This window comes from Amphiura filiformis, unplaced genomic scaffold, assembly GCF_039555335.1.
Source record: "Amphiura filiformis unplaced genomic scaffold, Afil_fr2py scaffold_24, whole genome shotgun sequence".
Classification (NCBI taxonomy): Eukaryota; Metazoa; Echinodermata; class Ophiuroidea; order Amphilepidida; family Amphiuridae; genus Amphiura; species Amphiura filiformis.
Window position 1 is genome coordinate 1,824,914 of NW_027305488.1, and position 18,438 is coordinate 1,843,351.

Genomic DNA, 18,438 nt, shown 5'->3' on the forward strand with positions numbered 1-18,438 from the left:
GAGATTAAGGTCATGTTTTCCATACGGGGGTATAAGAATGTCAATTGGAATAGCCAAATGACACCACAAGATTTGAAGTCACCTTTGCCTAGTATGTGGTCTGGTCACTAAAACGTCAGCACCATAGTTTATGTACCATTAAAAATCCACAAACTAGACTAAAATTCTATCAGAATGAGCTCACCAGGAGCGCACCTTTCGGAGACGTGGTCTTAATCTGTTTTTTACTTATAAAATGCATAGTACTGATCAAAGGTCTTTGACTTTTATGACATTGACATGTGAGGCAACTAAAATTGACACTCATTGGCATGCGAGGATTTTTATTGCCATGCTAATACCATGAACATGCAGGTCCATGTGTTTGCGAGCCTGGCAAATGCCTAAACTACATGTACGGGCGCTACTTCTACATTAATTCACATATCTCCTCTGTTAAGACACCCAATATGGTGCAAATGGCATCACTTGACAAAGTGAACTTTGCGTGTACTGGCGTGTGCAACTGACACGTGCAACTGACACACAAAACAATTGCCCGCATGTTCCGCACAAAAAATATATCGAAGACCTTTTAATCAGTACTGTACGTACTGTTCCAAGTTTTCAAATGTATCTATCTACATTATTTACATTTTGCATAGAAGTACTGAACTTATAAAAAATAGGTGCCTACAGTCCACTTGGCTTCCCCCAGACAGTGACGTTATAGTGCTCTAGTATGCATAGTATTATCTTGACTCAAAGATTAGCATGTTTACATGCACGATCAAAAGCTGTACAAAAACTGCGACAAAGTGCTTGCGTCACCATCTCGAGGAAGCAAAGTAGAGATTCACATGGAAGCACAAGGCACCAGGTGAGACAATTCTTACTCATGCTATCTGCTGTGCTGGCATCCTGCACCTGCAAGCTTGAAATTTGCTTACTAAATAAGCAGAGCTTTTTGGGCTGTTCCATTTAAAATCCACACTACCCCTGTGGAAGATTTTGGAAACATCTTTCACAGGGTGAGTATGAATATTAAATGGAATTGAGCTTATTAGCAGCTCCATTTGAAACTCACTCCCCCTCAGGGGAAGATTCAGGTTGAATCTTTCTCAGAGGGTGTATGAAATTCAAATGGAGCTGCCTAATGCGCTCATTCCATTTGAAATTCATACTCCCCCTGTGACAGATATTTCCAAAATCTTCCACATGGGTAGTGTGGATTTTAAATGGAATAGCCCATTTCTGCTGTTCCACGTAAAAATACTGTATCTGATTTATCAATTATCATCAGATACTGCCTTTAACTTAGGAAGCAGATTGACTCAACATATCTGCCTCTCAGATAAAAACATTGCAGCTAACCAAATACTGATCGATGAGTGTCCTATAAACCAAAGTCCTTTCACTAGGGGGTAGGGTGCATCAAACGCCCCCCATGTCAACCGATTTTCTTGGTACTTGGTCAAACTGTGCCACTTGCCAAAGTAATAGTCTCCACCAAATACCAATTAAATTGGATGTCGTCTTCTGGGTCCACGCCGACTCCACAGGGAGCTCAAAGTTTGGGCGGGATCTTTGCAGCAAATTTCATAATACGCATGAGGCAGCTTTTTATCTTTCCATTATTTACACATAAAATCATGGCTCCCACATGCATTTTGCATATAATTACACTTAAAGAGAATAATTACACTCATCAGAGAACATTGCCTCAAAGTGTTTACTACACGTTGCCAAAACAGACTTGTGACAATGCAGAATTCCATCCGCCATCTTCAATTCTACATCACTGGTTACGTCGCTGTACATTTAAAGAAGCGAGATCTTCGACGATATGAGCCATTTTGATGTACAAGTTGTTGCAGCTGGTGCTGGTATCTCACACAAAATATTATTTTGTTTCCTTCTTCAAATTTCAAAAGTGATCCTTTTGACAGAAAACTGGTCAACCAATATTACTTTGCCTGAGCAGAAGCCAATTCCGTGTTTATTGGCCGGAGTCACTCGTTTAATTGGGCTGCTATACTGCAATGAAGTTGACGGTTTGAGTAGCTTCCCATAAATTCTTGTACAACTTTATACAAGTTTGTACCTGTTAGTGGGCACATGCCATGTGTTTCACGAACCAACACATCCGCCCACACTATATCCACCGTTCTCGGAAATTGCGTACCTTTTGCATCCTCCGTGCAGGTTGAGATTCAATCGGTGCTTGAAACACCCTGGCTCACCCCCTTCTGAAGTAATGATCTAGTACGTCTCCTACACAGCCAGTTTGTGTCGGTCCTAAACACTTGTCGTTATGTGTTTATAATAGTCACATGCAGCGCCTGTGTTTCCGGTTAAAAGTAAGCATGCAGATACTTGTCAATCACTAAAAATATGATTGAAACCATAAAACATTCCACTTCCCCTCTTTTAAGTGTAATTAGATGTAAAATGCATGCAGGAGCCATGATTTTTATGTGCAAATAATGTAAAGATAAAAAGCTGCCTCATGTGTAATTGTGATATTTGCTGCAAAGATCCTGTCCAAACTTTAAGCTCCCAGAAGACCGAGAAGACGACATCCGATTGAATTGGAATTTGGTGGAGATTATTATTTTGACAAGTGGCACAGTTTGACCAAGTAATATGAAAATTGGTTGACATAGGAGGTGTTTGATGCACCCCATAGAAGGTAGGTGGAACAGGTAAAAAAGTCTGATTACGTTTGTAAAAAACTAGTTAAAACATCGATTCAAGTTGATATTTCGGTAGAAATTGTCAACATTTCACACTTACGTTTCAGGGGGAGGGAGGGAAGGAGTCAGCCTCCTAACAAAAGCACTTTCGTTTATAGGACGTCATTGAACCTTCGATTTGTTTCCCTAACTATCGGATATGAATCTACATTCCTATAATAAGAATAGTCTATGTAACAAATTAAACATAAATGGCACCAAGTTTTCCTGTTATCCCTATGAGAACTACCTGCCGATTGGTCAAAAAGAAGTTTTCATTATCAATTGGACCAATCAGCAACATTGTTAAAATAATTTCACCACCCAAAAACTTTTGGGGTGAATTATTTTCAAAACTCCATACTGATTGGTGATTAAAATGAAGATATCATGTAATTGACCAATCAGAGAGAATGTTAGATCGGCAGGTAGTGCTCAGGGGGTTAATAATGATTTGTAGGTAGATGAGACGACAGATCAAGGTATCCGCACCACCATGACCTCCACAAAATACTTGTCTTTAATTTTCCCCGCTAGACACGTCATCATGCGGATTAACAGCGTACGCCATGCCATCCATACCAGTGCGAAACGCTTTCGGAGCCCGGTCGTGACGATGCATCTTGATGGGACGCTTAGCCGGAAACTTTCCGTGAAGCGGAGGAGCGGCAGCTCTGGGTTGCATCAAAGCGTGAAAGGCCGCTGGATCCGTGTACGCAAAATCGGCCGTGGTGTAATACGGGCGCATGATCCCCGGTGGCGGAGGTTGAAGCTGTATCGGTGGAGGGGCTTGAAACTGTGGAGGGATTGGTGGTGGTGGCTGGGCCATGCTGACTTGTACTTGATCTGTGGTGGCTGCAATCACTGCACCCTGGTCAGAGGAGGGGGGAGAGGGGGAGAAGAAAATGTGTACCTCTGTAAGATGCAAAGGGGTGCATGCAACACAGAGGCACAGAACATGGTTAGAGTTATAGACTAATGGAATAGGTCATTATGGGTTTTCTCATTACCTGCTTGATGTAATTGAATATTTTATTAGAACTGAAATGCCCTCGTTGTCACTCTCAGATCTATGGGTTTGTCATGGTTTTTTGGGATTGCTTGCTTTGAAGGGGAAATAACTGTAGCATGAAACATTCCCTGGTTGTCATTTTAAGATCTAAGGCATTGATGGTTTTTGGGATTGCTTCAAAAAGGAGTAAACTTAGCATGAAATTCATGATGAATAAAGTTATGTGATGATGAATGATGGTAAAAACTATCAAATAAAAGAAAAGTTGATAATTATGAGATGGCAAGATATTATGAAACCTGCAAACAGTTTAAAATGCTAATAGCATGACATTAGTTTGGAAAAAGGGACTTTTCTTTTTTTACCAGACTTCTAAATTTCCTTTTCTTATTTAAAATTTAAAAAAGTAATAACAATTTTTTTTAAATATATCATTAAAATATGGCATGCAATTAATTAAAAAATTGTCTGGATGACAAATATTTTCCCTCGCCAGGTTTAGAAAGGAAAGGGAAATTTGAAAAATCAATTAACACTTTTTTTTTCTGCAGCCAAATGGCTAAAAATTAACATAAAACAACTTCCAATGGATCCAAACTAAACTAAAACAACTTCCACAGCATGCTTTATAAACACAACTGCCACACAAGAATTCAAAACAATGAAGGAAGGTTTCTAAAAAAAAGCTATATTCTAGTTGAAATCCATACCCCCTGTATGGAAGCCATGACTTTAATCTCCTAAACAGGGGGTGTAGTTTTCAAATGGAGTCCGACACCCATTCAGGTAACCCCACTTGAAATTCACACTCCCTGTGTGGGATATTAAGGTTATGTCTTCCATAAAGGGTGTAAGGAATTCAACTGGAATAGCCCAGTAGTGCCGGGGTATAACCAATGCTGACTGAACTAGAGGGAATATAAAGATGGGTCCTTAACAAGGGAGGAAGTAAACAGCCACACTGTGACAGCATATTTTTCACACCAAATTCTCTTTACTTTCCCACAATTTTCTGCACTGGTAAAAACATTCTGCCCTTTTGAATATGTTCGGAAACATATTATTAACAACGTGCAGACAGCATAATACTGAAGCAGGATCCCGATTGGCTAAATCAATTGTCCCACTATCATAGCAACAGACCAGTAATCTGATTGACTGATTACGCATCGCAACTTCGTCACAACGATATCACAAAGGAAATACCAGGTCGCAAAATGAATACAAAGGTACAAAAGGTGATTTCCAGGCCCGATTACTGAAAGGATGGCACAGTTGTCGCAAAATTCTCTTGCCCGCACTGCCGCTGATTTCTAGGCCTGTGGCAGGCTGCCCTATGTATTGTAATTTGACCATGCCCCCTCCCCTTGCATACCCCCCTCCCCTTGCATACATGTTGACTGTGTTAACCTACTCATCAGAATACCTGTCATGCACTTTGTGTGTTTACTCCAAGATTATTCTATTTTATGAAAATTAGGTTGCTTAAACTTTGAAAAAGGCTAAAGCATTTATGGTCTAAAATCAAAATTCAACCGTAATCACCAAATAACCAACACCAGTGCAGTGCATTGTGGGTAATAAATGATAAAATGGAATTAATGGAATGAAATGAAGTGGACTGATATAACAAGGTTGGAACTCAAGCAATCTAAAATGAAAACTACCAAATACTAAAATAGGTGAATGAGAAATGACATACAACAGTATTCCATTAGCCTAAGAAACAAGACAAACAAACAGGCAAACAATAACAACTTGACATTCAATGGTTATTCCAGTTGAAATCCATACACCCCCCTATGGATGACTTGACCTTAATCTCACACACAGGGAGTGTAGATTTCAAATGGAGTCACCCACTCAGGTAGCCCCATTTGAAAATCACACTGTGTGAAAGATTAAGGTCATGTCTTCCATAGGGGGTGATAGATTTCAACTGGAACAGCCTCATCTGTAAATAACAACAATTGTGAGTTTGAAGAGTTAAGATGTAAACAGTGATGTATAGCTTTTTAAAGCCAGATTTTTATAGCCAAAATTACTGAAAATCAGTTTTGAAATTCTGCAGTCAACAGGAACAACTTTTTTTCCAACTTGTAAATCATGCTAGCTTCTAAAAATTTTTGCCTGCTTCCATGGTGACCATGATGCAATCACAAAAACATCAGGTATTTTATTTTATTTTTTGACCACTGAAACATTTTCCCCACCGACACATTTTTTCAACATTGGCTAGCATGACTTCAGTAATTTCCGTCCCATAGAAACCAACGGTTAAGAGAAAAATTTGGTGACTTTTTGATTATCTGACCTGCTTAAATGTTTTTGGCAACCCTATAATAATGCACTAAAAACAATAATCTGTATAGCAGGAAATTTTTGCGCTTTGTAAAATTAACCCAGCGAAAATATCCCACTATAGTCCGTCAACTCAGAAGTACAAAGTAAATAGACCTGTGAAACTGGAGGCATGAGAATAATTATATCAGTTCAATCTGTGTGTAAATGCTTCTTTGGCGCATGCCAACTGCTGCGCAATTTGCACTTGCCGAGCGCACCACGCTCTTCATGCGTCACATTTTTTAACACGCAGTACTTGTGACACAAAGCATCGACCCCCGAAGCCACAGATTTGGTTTGTACTCCTAGGTTGAAGCATTATATATACAGTAATCAGTTCATGCACATGCCACACATATATATTTTGTTATTACAAAATCATTTTAACAAATTTGATGATTAGTTTCTTTTTGTGTTGTTTTTATCTGGAAACCTTTATTTTCACAATAAAATTAACATGACAATAATATGCCACCAATAATAAACAACCAAATACACCAGGCACAAAAAAACTGTCAGTTATATTCATCCTTGCTGTTCAATAACTTGATAATTTTGGATTATTCTGAAATATACATTTTGTTAATTAGACTTTTCTTTCTCATTTGACACCCTGTTCGTGAACATTGAGCAAGAATTGACCAAGATATCGCCTCAAACTCTCAAACCCCAAAATGAAAAGTTGCAATTTTAACGATTCAATTGTGCCTGCTACACTGTGTGCTTTATTGATTGGCCCGTGGTGCTTGTGTGCAATACAACGATGCGTTCCCATTGAAAATCGTTGAAAATGCAACTTCTGATTTTGGGGTTTGAGGCTTTGGAGGCGCATATCTTGGTCAATTCTTGTTCGTTTTTCACAAACAGGGTGTCAAATGAGAAAGCAAAGTCCAATTAACAAAATATATATTTCAGAATAATCCAAAACTATCAAGTTATTGAACAGCAAGGATGAATATACCTGACGAGTTTCTTTTTGTGCCTGGTGTATACAAAGTATAGGGGGGATATACTGAAAATCCATACACAAAATCAAAGAAACAAAAATCATACATTGAAACAAAACAAAAGATTTAACGAAACATAATTCAACATGCAACAAAATGCAATGGTGGTGGAAAATATTTATGTTCCAGAATTGCCTAAAGCAGGGGTCTGAGTGGAGCTTTCCAAAAAACGCGGAAAAAAACAAGTATCCATTAGTGTGTTCGAAGCACGCATAGAAAGCTTACCTACTACCATCCATATTTTTGCGTATTTGATCATAAATATTAGAAGATTAAAAGCTATATTTCATTGCACATTTTTAGTTTGGGAAAAATAAAAACGCGACGCAGGCATGCTAAAAACGCGGAAATTCGTGAAAACACGGAACTCTCACATCCCTGCTAAAGATTGTAAAATATTGTATATTGTCACTACCATGTGCAACACGATAATATTTTGCACTAAACCTTTGACGAGCGCCGTACTACCGTGATGTTGCTAAGTCAGAGCTAACAACGTGAAAGGCACAAATTTCATTCATAAATTTCTGCTCGGTAACAGCAGATTGCCTCAGCAGCAATCAGAGACACATGCGTTTCAACGCAGTAAATAAGCGATGAACGCTTAAAATACACTCTCGTCAAAGGTTTGCTGCAAAATATTATAATAGGCAGATTAGGTACACTTGTCGTCAACAGCAGAAACCCACATATTTGGGTCTAAAACTGTCAATTGTATCATAAATCATAACCTTTGATTACTAGCCTTGACAATTAGTGCCTATGAAAATTTCTAGGCCTGCCCATGGCTACATATATCTTGTCAACCCTCTTACCTCTGCCGGTGCGGGTTCGATCATAGGAACGGCTTCAATTGCTTCTGGTGACTGGTATATGTTTGGGGAGGCATATACCATACCATCGCCGGCTGCTGCTGCTGCTGCTGATGCATGTGCTGCTGCAGCTGCTGCTGCTGGTGATGGTGCTGCTGCGTAGATGGGAGATACGAGTTGGCCTCCGTTGACGGATCCTGCAGTCTGGGCAAAAGTAAGGCCAGTTCATGAGAAAAAATTGCACTATTAAAATGTTCAATCAACATAATATCAAGAGTAATAGTGCAAAAAGGCCAAGCAATAGCTGCTCTATAAATAATTGACAATTCATGCATTCACACAGCAAACTGCAAACAGCATTGCTCTCTACTGATAGCAAACAAGTTTTGCGATCTATTGAAGACAGTAAACAAGCTTTGCAGTCTTCTGAAGACAGCAGAGCAGCACTGATGTCTACTAAAGATAGCAAAGCAGCATTCCTGCCTACTGAAATAAAGCAGCTTTGCTGTGTACTGAAGATAGCAAAGCTTTGCTGTCTACTGAAGACAGCAAAGCTTTGCTGTCTACTGAATATAGCAAAGCAGCATTGCTGTCTACTGAAAGAGACAAAGAAGCTTTGCTGTCTACTGAAGTCGTAGCAAAGCAGCATTACTGTCTACTGAAGATAGCAAAGACTGTCTCATGAAGATAGTAAACAGGCTTTGCTGTCTACTGAAGATAGCAAAGCAGCATTACTGTCTACTGAAGACTGAAGATAGCGAAGATGCTTTGCTGGCTACTGAAGGTAGCAAAGCTTTGCTGTCTAAAGATAGCAAAGAAGCTCTGCTGCCTACTGAAGATAGCAAAGCAGCTTTGCTGTCTACTGAATATAGTAAAGCAGCATTACTGTCTACTGAAGACAGTTTCAAACAGGCTTTGCGATCTATTGAAAACAGTAAATAAGCTTTGCAGTCTTCTGAAGACAGCAGAAGAGCAGCATTGCTGTCTACTGAAGCAAATAAAGTAGCTTTGCTGTCTACTGAAGATAGCAAAGCTTTGCGGTCTACTGAAGATAGCAAAGCAGCATTACTGTCTACTGAATATAGCAAAGCAGCATTGCTGTCTACTGAAAGAGACAAAGAAGCTTTGCCGTCTACTGAAGATAGCAAAGCAGTATTACTGTCTACTGAAGATATCAAAGAACCTTTGCTGTCTTCTGAAGATAGCAATCTACTGAAGATAGCAAAGAAGCTTTGCTGTCTACTGAAGATAGCAAAGAAGCTTTGCTGTCTCATGAAGATAGTAAACAGGCTTTGCTGTCTACTGAACAGGCTCCGATAAATCGCCTGTCTGATTGCCCGGGGCAATTAAAAATACTGCCGGGCAAGCTAAATCATCAGGCACTCTGCCCGATCGGGCAATTGCAAAATTATTGTGCAAAGACGGCATTATGACTTGCATATTTTACTTACATTAATAGCAATGCAGACAAACAAACAAAATATATTTCCGCACTAATTTCGACTGTTAATTGTTATTTATCGCAGGCTATTCTTCGAAGCATACATGCTAGTACATGATTACACTGTACATATCACCTGTTCATATCGTGGGAATCCCCCGATCAAAATGTTTTCAATATTAATGAGGTCAATCGGTATTTCCATGACCCCGAAACATGTACAGTGCATATCGCAGTATTTGTTACCGTACAAGCACATGTTAACTCTTTAATTATTAATGAGGTCAATCTGATGACCTTGTCACGCTATGCCTTTTCCCTGACCCCAAACACGTTACAGTGTATATCGTATGTACTGTATAATATGACCACGTGACTCATGAATTATTCAGCGCACGCGGTTGCCGGCTGTCGCAAGCCTGGCCTGGGAGAGTGTCATCTAATTTGCATAGAACATTATAGCCACAGGCTCACAGCCCATCTGATCTTCTTGTTGTGCTTACTATTGAATTACCAAAAGATATTGGGGATTGGCCGGCAGCATCAGCAACAAGGGGCTTTCCCTGTCAATTAAAATCAGGTCACGACACTGAACATGTTATCAGTGCACAATGCTGTTCTGATGTTAACATAAACAGTTAATTAATTTCTTTGGAGATATTATTCCACCATGGATTAATTTTTAATTCACAAGTGGAAAGATGCAGATGCTCCTGATCTGGCTGATTCTGAAAAAGCCAGTGGAACATCTCAAGTGAGTCAACTAGGTCGTACCGCGGTGGCGGTACCCTGTGCTATTTTTTAGACAATTTTAGCTATTGCAATACTGCAACTTGTTGATGGTTTTCTTTCTCAAACTTTCGGGCATAATCGGGCAAGCAAAAGTTGACCTTCTAAAAGCTTGCCCAAACGGGCAATTAAAAAAAAAATTATCGAGCCTGCTACTGAAGATAGCAAAGTAGCATTACTGTCTACTGAAGATAACAAAGAAGCTTTGAAATTGCTGTCTACTGAAGATAGCAAAGAGGCTTTGCTGGCTACTGAATATAACAAAGCAGCATTGCTGTCTACTGAAGATAACAAAGCAGCATTGCTGTCTACTGAAGATAGCAAAGAAGCTTAGCTGTCTACTGAAGACAGCAAAGCAGCATTGCTGTCTACTGAAGATAGCAAAGCAGCATTGCTGTCTACTGAGTATAACAAAGCAGCATTGCTGTCTACTGAAGACAGCAAAGAAGCTTAGCTGTCTACTGAAGACAGCAAAGCAGCATTGCTGTCTACTGAAGATAGCAAAGCAGCATTGCTGTCTACTGAATATAACAAAGCAGCATTGCTGTCTACTGAAGATAGCAAAGAAGCTTAGCTGTCTACTGAAGATAGCAAAGCAGCATTGCTGTCTACTGAAGATAGCAAAGCAGCATTGCTGTCTACTGAATATAACAAAGATAAAGATAACAAAGCAGCATTGCTGTCTACTGAAGATAGCAAAGAAGCTTAGCTGTCTACTGAAGACAGCAAAGCAGCATTGCTGTCTACTGAAGATAGCTAAGCAGCATTGCTGTCTACTGAAGATAAAAAAGCAGCATTGCTGTCTACTGAATATAGTAAACAGGCTTTGCTGTCTACTGCAGTGCTACTGATAGCAAAGAAGCTTTGTTGTGTACCAAAGATAGCAAGCAAGCAAACAAGTTTTACTGAGAACTGATGATAGCAAAGAAGCATTGCTGTCTACTGATGATAGCAAAAGGGTGAAAAATGGTATATTGATCTCAATTCAAGATACACAATTTTACCATATTAGGACCGTTCTGTTAATCTATCAGAAACTTGACACAACCAAATGCTCTGCGTGCTGGCCATAGGATTCAACATAAGAAGTTCTGAGAAAATTTAGTTTTGAGACATTTTCTCAAAATATCAAGCACTATCTTAAGAACCACTGAACCAATACATGCATTTTCATGCTCATTTCAAATATGGTAATGAAAATATACAATTCAGAACTAGTCGTCTGCAGTCGAGACCTGTGTGGAGAGGGCTAAATGCCTCAGTTCAAAAGTGCCAAGGGAAAATGGTCTACTTACAATTGGTTTGGTTAGCTGTGATGGGTGCACCCACCTCCATTGGGGTTGAGGCTGAGTCCATTGAGGAGCAGCAGACTGCAAATAAAATACATAGCAAACCATAAGAATATATTTTGTAAGTAATTAATTTGATTGTGCGATGCCTGCAAAGTACTGTAAAAGAATCACCTAAATGAATATTAGCCCACCGAAGTCTGGTTCCAAGCTGCCCCAATTTTGTCTATCATGCCACCAAAAGTGGTTGGCAGCTATCTGTAATTAAAGGCAACGAAAAAAAACCCAACCCTGTTCTACCGGCGGACGGACGGACCTTAAGTGGGGTCAGTTGGTCGGTTTCTTTTTGTTTTGTTTTTTCTGGAGGCTAAAATTACCCTAAAATTTCACCCAAATCTGAATATAATCTGAAGATTTTTTACAAACACATTTATTTATTTTTCATTATTTTATTTATTTATTCTTTCTTTCTAGGATACATACCGATACTGGTGGAGGGTAAGTTGTGAACTGCTGAGGCTGCTGTTGCTGTTGCTGTGTTGTGACATACTGATGATGGGATGTTGCCGCTGCTGCTGTAGGCATCATTACTGGAATTGTGTAAGGTGCATACGCTGGCGTCTGAGAACATAACATGCATGGACATTAGATTTAACATTTCGTCCTTTGGCAGGAAAAACTATGTGTAATTGGCCCCGGAACATGTTTAAAGCAAAACCTTTTATGTAACTGGTTGACAGTTTTGTTTTAAACATGTTCAGGGGCCCACAAACACATAGGAGGTTTTATCCAGCCCAACAATGATTTCAATTGATAATCGGCTATTCCAGAAAGTAAGTGCACACCCCTATAGAGAAGTAAATTTTAAATCAAAGAAATGACTGGATTTCCATGTTTGTTTCCTGAAATCAACTGGAATTGCAGTTGCTAATGTTACAGGAACAAAGTTTGAAATGCAGTAAGATATAAACAAATTATGGAATAGTTCAAAATGAGCCCCTCAAAAATTATGGATTTTTCATTGTGAACCTTTTTCTCTGCTGATTTTATCGTTTTTAGACACCTTGAAAATCTGGATTTTCAGCAATCATTATAACTGGTTAAGTCAAGAAATCAGAAAATTTCTCTACAGGCATTCAGACACGGGTACTTCTGGTGTGTGCCATAGCTAAGCGTTCTTGGCTAACCAGAACCGCTTGGCATTTCATTTTTGTTCAAACAAAACATCCTGTTCAGACACACATTACCTGATAATGTGGTGTGTGCGAATGTGCGTATAGTGCACCATCACCGAGTGTCCTTGGCTAGCCGCTTGCAGCTCATTTTTGACCAAAATTGCATTTTTGACCAAAAGTCGCAGTTCTGACCAAGTCACATTTTGACCAAAATTCAACTTTAACTGAAAATCGCCATCATTTTTAACACATACTTACCTGATGGTGGGGTGTGTGCGTATGGTGTGCCATCGCTGAGTGACCTTGGCTAGCCGCTTGCATCTCATTTTGGTTGAAATAAAACATCCCATTCTGACAGGTATAGCTGTACCCTAGGGGTGAATGCAGAACCGTACCATTGGGTATCAAACCGGGATCTGTTGTCATCGCCAAAGGTTAGAGGAACATAAAAAAACAAAGAAAAGACAATAAACTAGGTTAATTAACAATAACAAAACACTGGAACAAAATAAACAAATAAACTTGAAAACTTACAAGGCAACAAAAATGATATACAAAACACCAGTTCTACATGAAAATTATTCAGAATTTTAAAATGTTTCCAAAATATTTTCAGGTTTTTCAAGCTTATGGTGATTTGTTTAGTCATTTAACCACTTCCAGAATGAAAAATTATAAAATCTTAACCAATGCACCCCAAGTCCATCCGTCCGTAGAGCATGTTTTGCACCTTCAAGGATGGCTTTAACCCCCCCCACCGCACCATAGCAGAACCATGCAGTGATTGGGTCTGCTTTCTATTGCTCACAATGATAGAACACACAGCAAAACCACCAGTTAGGTTTTGAAGCTATCCATAACTCAAAAGTAAAGAATGTCAAATTAAGGTTTTAGCATGGCATGGTCAAATTTGCAAGCAAAGATTGATTCCGATTCTTAATATTGTTGCGAGTTCGGCAGACAGACAAATCCGTATTCGTCTTTTGATAAATTCATGTTACACATGAATTATTTTTGAATCAGCAAACAAGAGATCAACGCTTTAGTTATAGTGGGCCCCATATAATTTTTTTAACGATGATCTTTGTTGACCGTACTGCTCTGCACCGTTAGCTAACCCTGTATGCTGCCCTCTTTTGCTTGCTTATCACACTCATTACCATTAAAAAATTGATGTGCTACCCCCATAATCTGAAGCATTGATCCCTTGTTCGCTAATTCAAAAATAAATCACACGCAACATGAATTTACCAAAAGACAAATACGGATTCGGCCGTCTGCTAGCTAAGACACTGGCTTCATAATGATACGAACTGAATAAAGTTAACATGGTAAAATAATTAAGCGATACAGCATTGTGAATGATTTTAAACATGAATAAACTTTGGTGTTAATGAAGCAAACAAAACAAAATGTAGTTAGTACCTATTGAGTTAAAAACACAAATAAAAATAAAGTCAAATAAAATCAAGCAAATTTTAATTCATGGAGGTACAGGTCCTGGGGGGGTCACTCCCATTGTGGCCTGTACACCATCCGCGATAATCAACTTTTGAAAAGCACCCTAAACAAGGATTTAACCCTTGGCTAAAACAATACCCTAAACAGGGATTTTATTCCTTGCATCAAATTTCATACCCTAAATTTCATTTCCGCGTATTAGCAATTGCAATTTTGCTACAATTTTCCCCAATATTTCATGTTTTTGACACCCTAAACGCGTTACGCGCGTATCTTGCTTAGCCACGAAAAACTACCCTTTTACGTGTTTTCATTATTATGGATGGTGTACAGGCCACAATGGGAGTGACCCCCGGGGTACAGGTACACCCCTATGTCTGACTATGGGCTATTCCATTTAGAACCCATTCACCTCATGGAAGACATGACCTTAATCTCCCACACATGGGAAACACTTCTCAAATGGGATAATGGGGGACTCCATTTGAAATTCACTCTCCGTGTGGGAGATTAAGGGCATGGGAAGCTTCCATAGAGGGTGTGTGGATTTCAACTGGAATAGCACAATGCCCATGCGTGTATTAACCAGCACCGGCCAGTGTCCCGTCACTGAGCATCCACAGTGCCTAGAGCTAGGCTGATTTAACAGAAATTTGAATTTTTCCCATCCCGAATTCACCTGAAAATAATTTTCCGATGGCGCCACTGTTAAATTGTCTCCATGGGCTGAGATGTTGAGTCGGAGTTAACAGGAAGTTATAGTCTATTTGGTTTCTTCGAGAGAGAGAAATGTCAGTGTGTTCTCCAGTGCACGTAGTATTAAATCGCTTGTGTCAACTCAAAAAAGTGGTGTATATACGTACCATCAAAGGTGGTACATCTGTACACACACGATTCAGACAAAGTACTGACATCAATCTCTTGAGGAAGCCAAATGGACTAGTGTTCAGCTTCAGCATGTCTTTATACTAACTCTACAACTAGAGGTGATTTCAACTCCCTCTACAACTACAGTCAGTCTACTCTGAAGTACAAAGTACCGATGCGGGCGCACACATTGTGCCGACTTCGAAGGCACACATACCTGCAGCAGAGATGCAGTACTAAACACTGTTAACACACTGTATACGGGACTATACGCGTGCGTTGTCACTTTGTACTTCAGAGTGAACAAACTGTAGAGGAGATTTCAGGTCATCCTCCATCCCCTCAAGTACCTACCAATTGAATAACTTGGGATAATGATGTTGATGCGCTATGAGTTCATCTTATAACCGATTCTGCGCCATGTTGGATTCATCACTAAACTTTGCAGTTTCAGTATAACTCGGAGGATTCTCATCCATCTGAACATATTCATGTATGTTCCTGGGCCATAATTCAGCAGGAATTCTCACCAGTCTGAACATCCTTTACTCTGTCCCGGGGCTATAACTTAGATTCTCATCTGAACATCAGTTCATTATGTCCCTAGGCCAAGTGAGGAAGAGCAGTTCACATTCATCTACATCTGGGCATCATTAGCACGCATGGAGAATGTGACCGAATGTTACTCTGTAGCCAACAACTGAATAGGTAGTACTTTAATTATATACAACACAGTAGCCAAATTACAGACTCAAGAATCAAGACTCAACTTTAGATCAGGCTTTAGTCTACTTATACTTCTTTACCCGAAGAGATCATCAAATTTTTTAGTCAAGGCCAAATTTGGGGAATCTACAAACATGCAATAAAACATGGTCATGTGAATTAGCGCCAATCCGGCTTGAAACACGGGGGACAATCGGCCTGAATTGTAACATGGGGACAATCGGCCTGAATTGTCAAAAAGTGGCTGAAAAAAAATGGGTCATTTTGTTTTGTTTTGGGAAACTTCTGGGAAAACTTTTCGGATGATTTGGAGGTAATCTTGTGCAGTTGTGCCAATTTAGGGCACAATTTTAAGGATTTGGGGGTAACTGAATTTTGAAGGGATTTTTTGTACCTTTGTGTATTTGAGGGCATTCAACCGCCCCCTCACTCCTCCCCTGGCCTTCCCCCACCCCCATCCAGGGCAAGGCTCCCGCTAGCCTTCAAAAACTCTGCGTCCGATCGGACGCACAACTGTAAAACCTGGTCGGGAAATGTGCATCCCACAAAATGTGTGTGCGTCCGTACATGTATGTTAATGTGTTGGACAACAGGGAATACAATTTTACAAAGCCCCGATTTGACTATTTCCTTTCAGATTCCTGATGAGATTTTAAGGATTTATGTAAATATTATTGTCAATAACAAATTACGTGAATGCAAACTTGCTGACAATGTACGATAGTTTAAAAAGTTGTATTTTTGCTCTCGTGTTTGAAAGCTTATCACATCTCGCTGCCGTAAGAATTGTCCAATTTTCATTCAGACATTGTGACCCGGAAGTGTTGCAAAATGGGAGTGGTTAAATGTGAAAGGTCAATAACTCGTTTACTGATTGGTCCATTGGTTATGAATTTATTAGGAGAATTAGGAGTGATCAGTCAACATAATTTTCGCGATTTTTTTGATGATGAAGTTGGTAAGCTAGCCTTATAATCACTCATTTTTGGGCTGAATCAACTTGCGTCCGACTGGACGCAACGGGTTGATGAAATTTGTTGAACATTGCGTCCAGTAATACAAAAATGCGTCTGGACGCAAGAATTCGCGTCCAGCGGGAGCCTTGATCCAGGGGCATAACCAGCTTTCTTGGTTGTGGAAGGGGCCAAATTCCCCAGTTTTGGTGGTTGAGGAAAACAATTTCCATGTGTGCATCATTCTGGCTCTTTATTTATTATACCGGGTATCTTTTAAACAGAGACTTTGTAAAAAAGTCTTGACTTCCAAAAAGGGTTTTATTGGGACAATTTTTGAATGTAGCGCATACAAATTTGGGATTCTGTCCAATGTTAAATGTATGTGATCTTATTTGTTTCCCCTACCAGTGTCCGAAATAAGGAAAATATGGAGGTTATCTCGAGGATAACTAAAGCATAAATTCTGCTTGTCTTCAATACATTTTGGTTGTCCCAAAAATGTGTCATACTTTCGGAGGTAAAATATTGTGGTTGTCCAGGGGATAAGTACATAGCTCAATATGGTTGTCCCCAGTGATTTTTGGACAAGAGGACAAGAGGATAAGTGCTTACTTCGAACACTGTCCCCTACTTTTAGAGGAACTTGAAAAACACTGGTGACAAAACCTAGACTTATTACTATACATTAATTATGTTTAACTTTAAAGATCAAATCTCTTTTTAGAACACAATCTGATTATTTGGCATTTCGCAGAGTTGGTCGAGAGGCGCACTTAACAGCATTTTGAAGCTGTAGCTCCAACCCCCATGCTAATCTGAATTGATTTTTGTTCAGTAAACAATTTCAGCCCTAAAAATATTAAAATCAGCTCTTTCTTGAGGTCCACTATTTAGCCCCTGCATTACCCCCCCAAAAAAAAAAAAAATAAATCCTTGCTGCTGGCCCGGGAAACAGGTCTGTGTAAAACACACCACACCCACAGTTCAAATATCACTCTCGTGTGTACACCTTATGTCATCCTAGACAAGATAGTATCTGATTACTGGGATGTACATGGGTCATTATGAACAAATGTAATGAGGTGCCAACAGATGCAAATCTCACTATTTTAATAGGAACTAAATTTGACATGACCATGTACAGGGATCATGCTTTTAGCGTGTCCCTGCGCCATAAATGCGATTTTGATGACTGGGACGCTTTAAATATTAACAACACGTAACATTATTGTGTTCGCCTGGACGCAGCAGTTTTGGGTTAAAAAATGCAAACCTACATAATTTTCAAGCGTAAGAAGATGTCAAAATCTTTCACGATCACTTCAAAAAAAATGTCACAAATAAACACTCTAATAGCCATAGCGCAGAGAGCATTCTAAATCCTGATTTCTTATAAAGCTATGCAAGGATAGGCTCGGCGAACAAAAGGGTATGACAATCTATTTTTATTGCAAATTTGCGATCTTTACAATGCTTACTTCCAGGTCTAGACTGAAAATTCATGGCGCTGTGGCGATCATCTCTGCCATGTGAGATTTTTTACTCTGCGATGTGCCATATTTGGCAGGACTTCTGTGAGAATTTGTTGATTTCTAATGCAACAGCTCTAGAGTTAATTTTGAATATACTCTGTGAAAAGTTTGGAATTTGCGGTAGCAAAGGTACCCAATAATAGTTTGTTGGTGCCAAATTCGGAACCAATACCGTATTAAAGTGACCCATGCATTAATTCCTTGCTACATGAACAATTTTGGAATTTGAACCCCATAGAATTTTATACTGGATGTAATATTTTGACAAAATTTCAAATTATGGGGCCCAGTGGACCCCATAATTTAAGCTTAAG

The 18,438-nt window shown here is 39.4% G+C and overlaps 1 protein-coding gene across 1 annotated transcript in view; it reads right to left on the reverse strand.

Annotated features, from left to right (window-relative positions):
* Positions 1–2,499: 2,499 nt before the first annotated feature.
* Positions 2,500–18,438, reverse strand: part of LOC140143606 (uncharacterized) — a 54,400-nt gene continuing 38,461 nt past the window's right edge. The window contains exons 6-11 of the mRNA XM_072165418.1: positions 12,841–12,998; positions 11,891–12,028; positions 11,414–11,488; positions 7,892–8,092; positions 5,394–5,445; positions 2,500–3,629 (exon numbers count right to left, since the gene is read on the reverse strand). Coding sequence (XP_072021519.1) covers positions 3,235–3,629; positions 5,394–5,445; positions 7,892–8,092; positions 11,414–11,488; positions 11,891–12,028; positions 12,841–12,998 — 1,019 coding nt within the window. The 3' untranslated portion in view covers positions 2,500–3,234. The remainder of the gene's footprint in view (positions 3,630–5,393; positions 5,446–7,891; positions 8,093–11,413; positions 11,489–11,890; positions 12,029–12,840; positions 12,999–18,438) is intronic.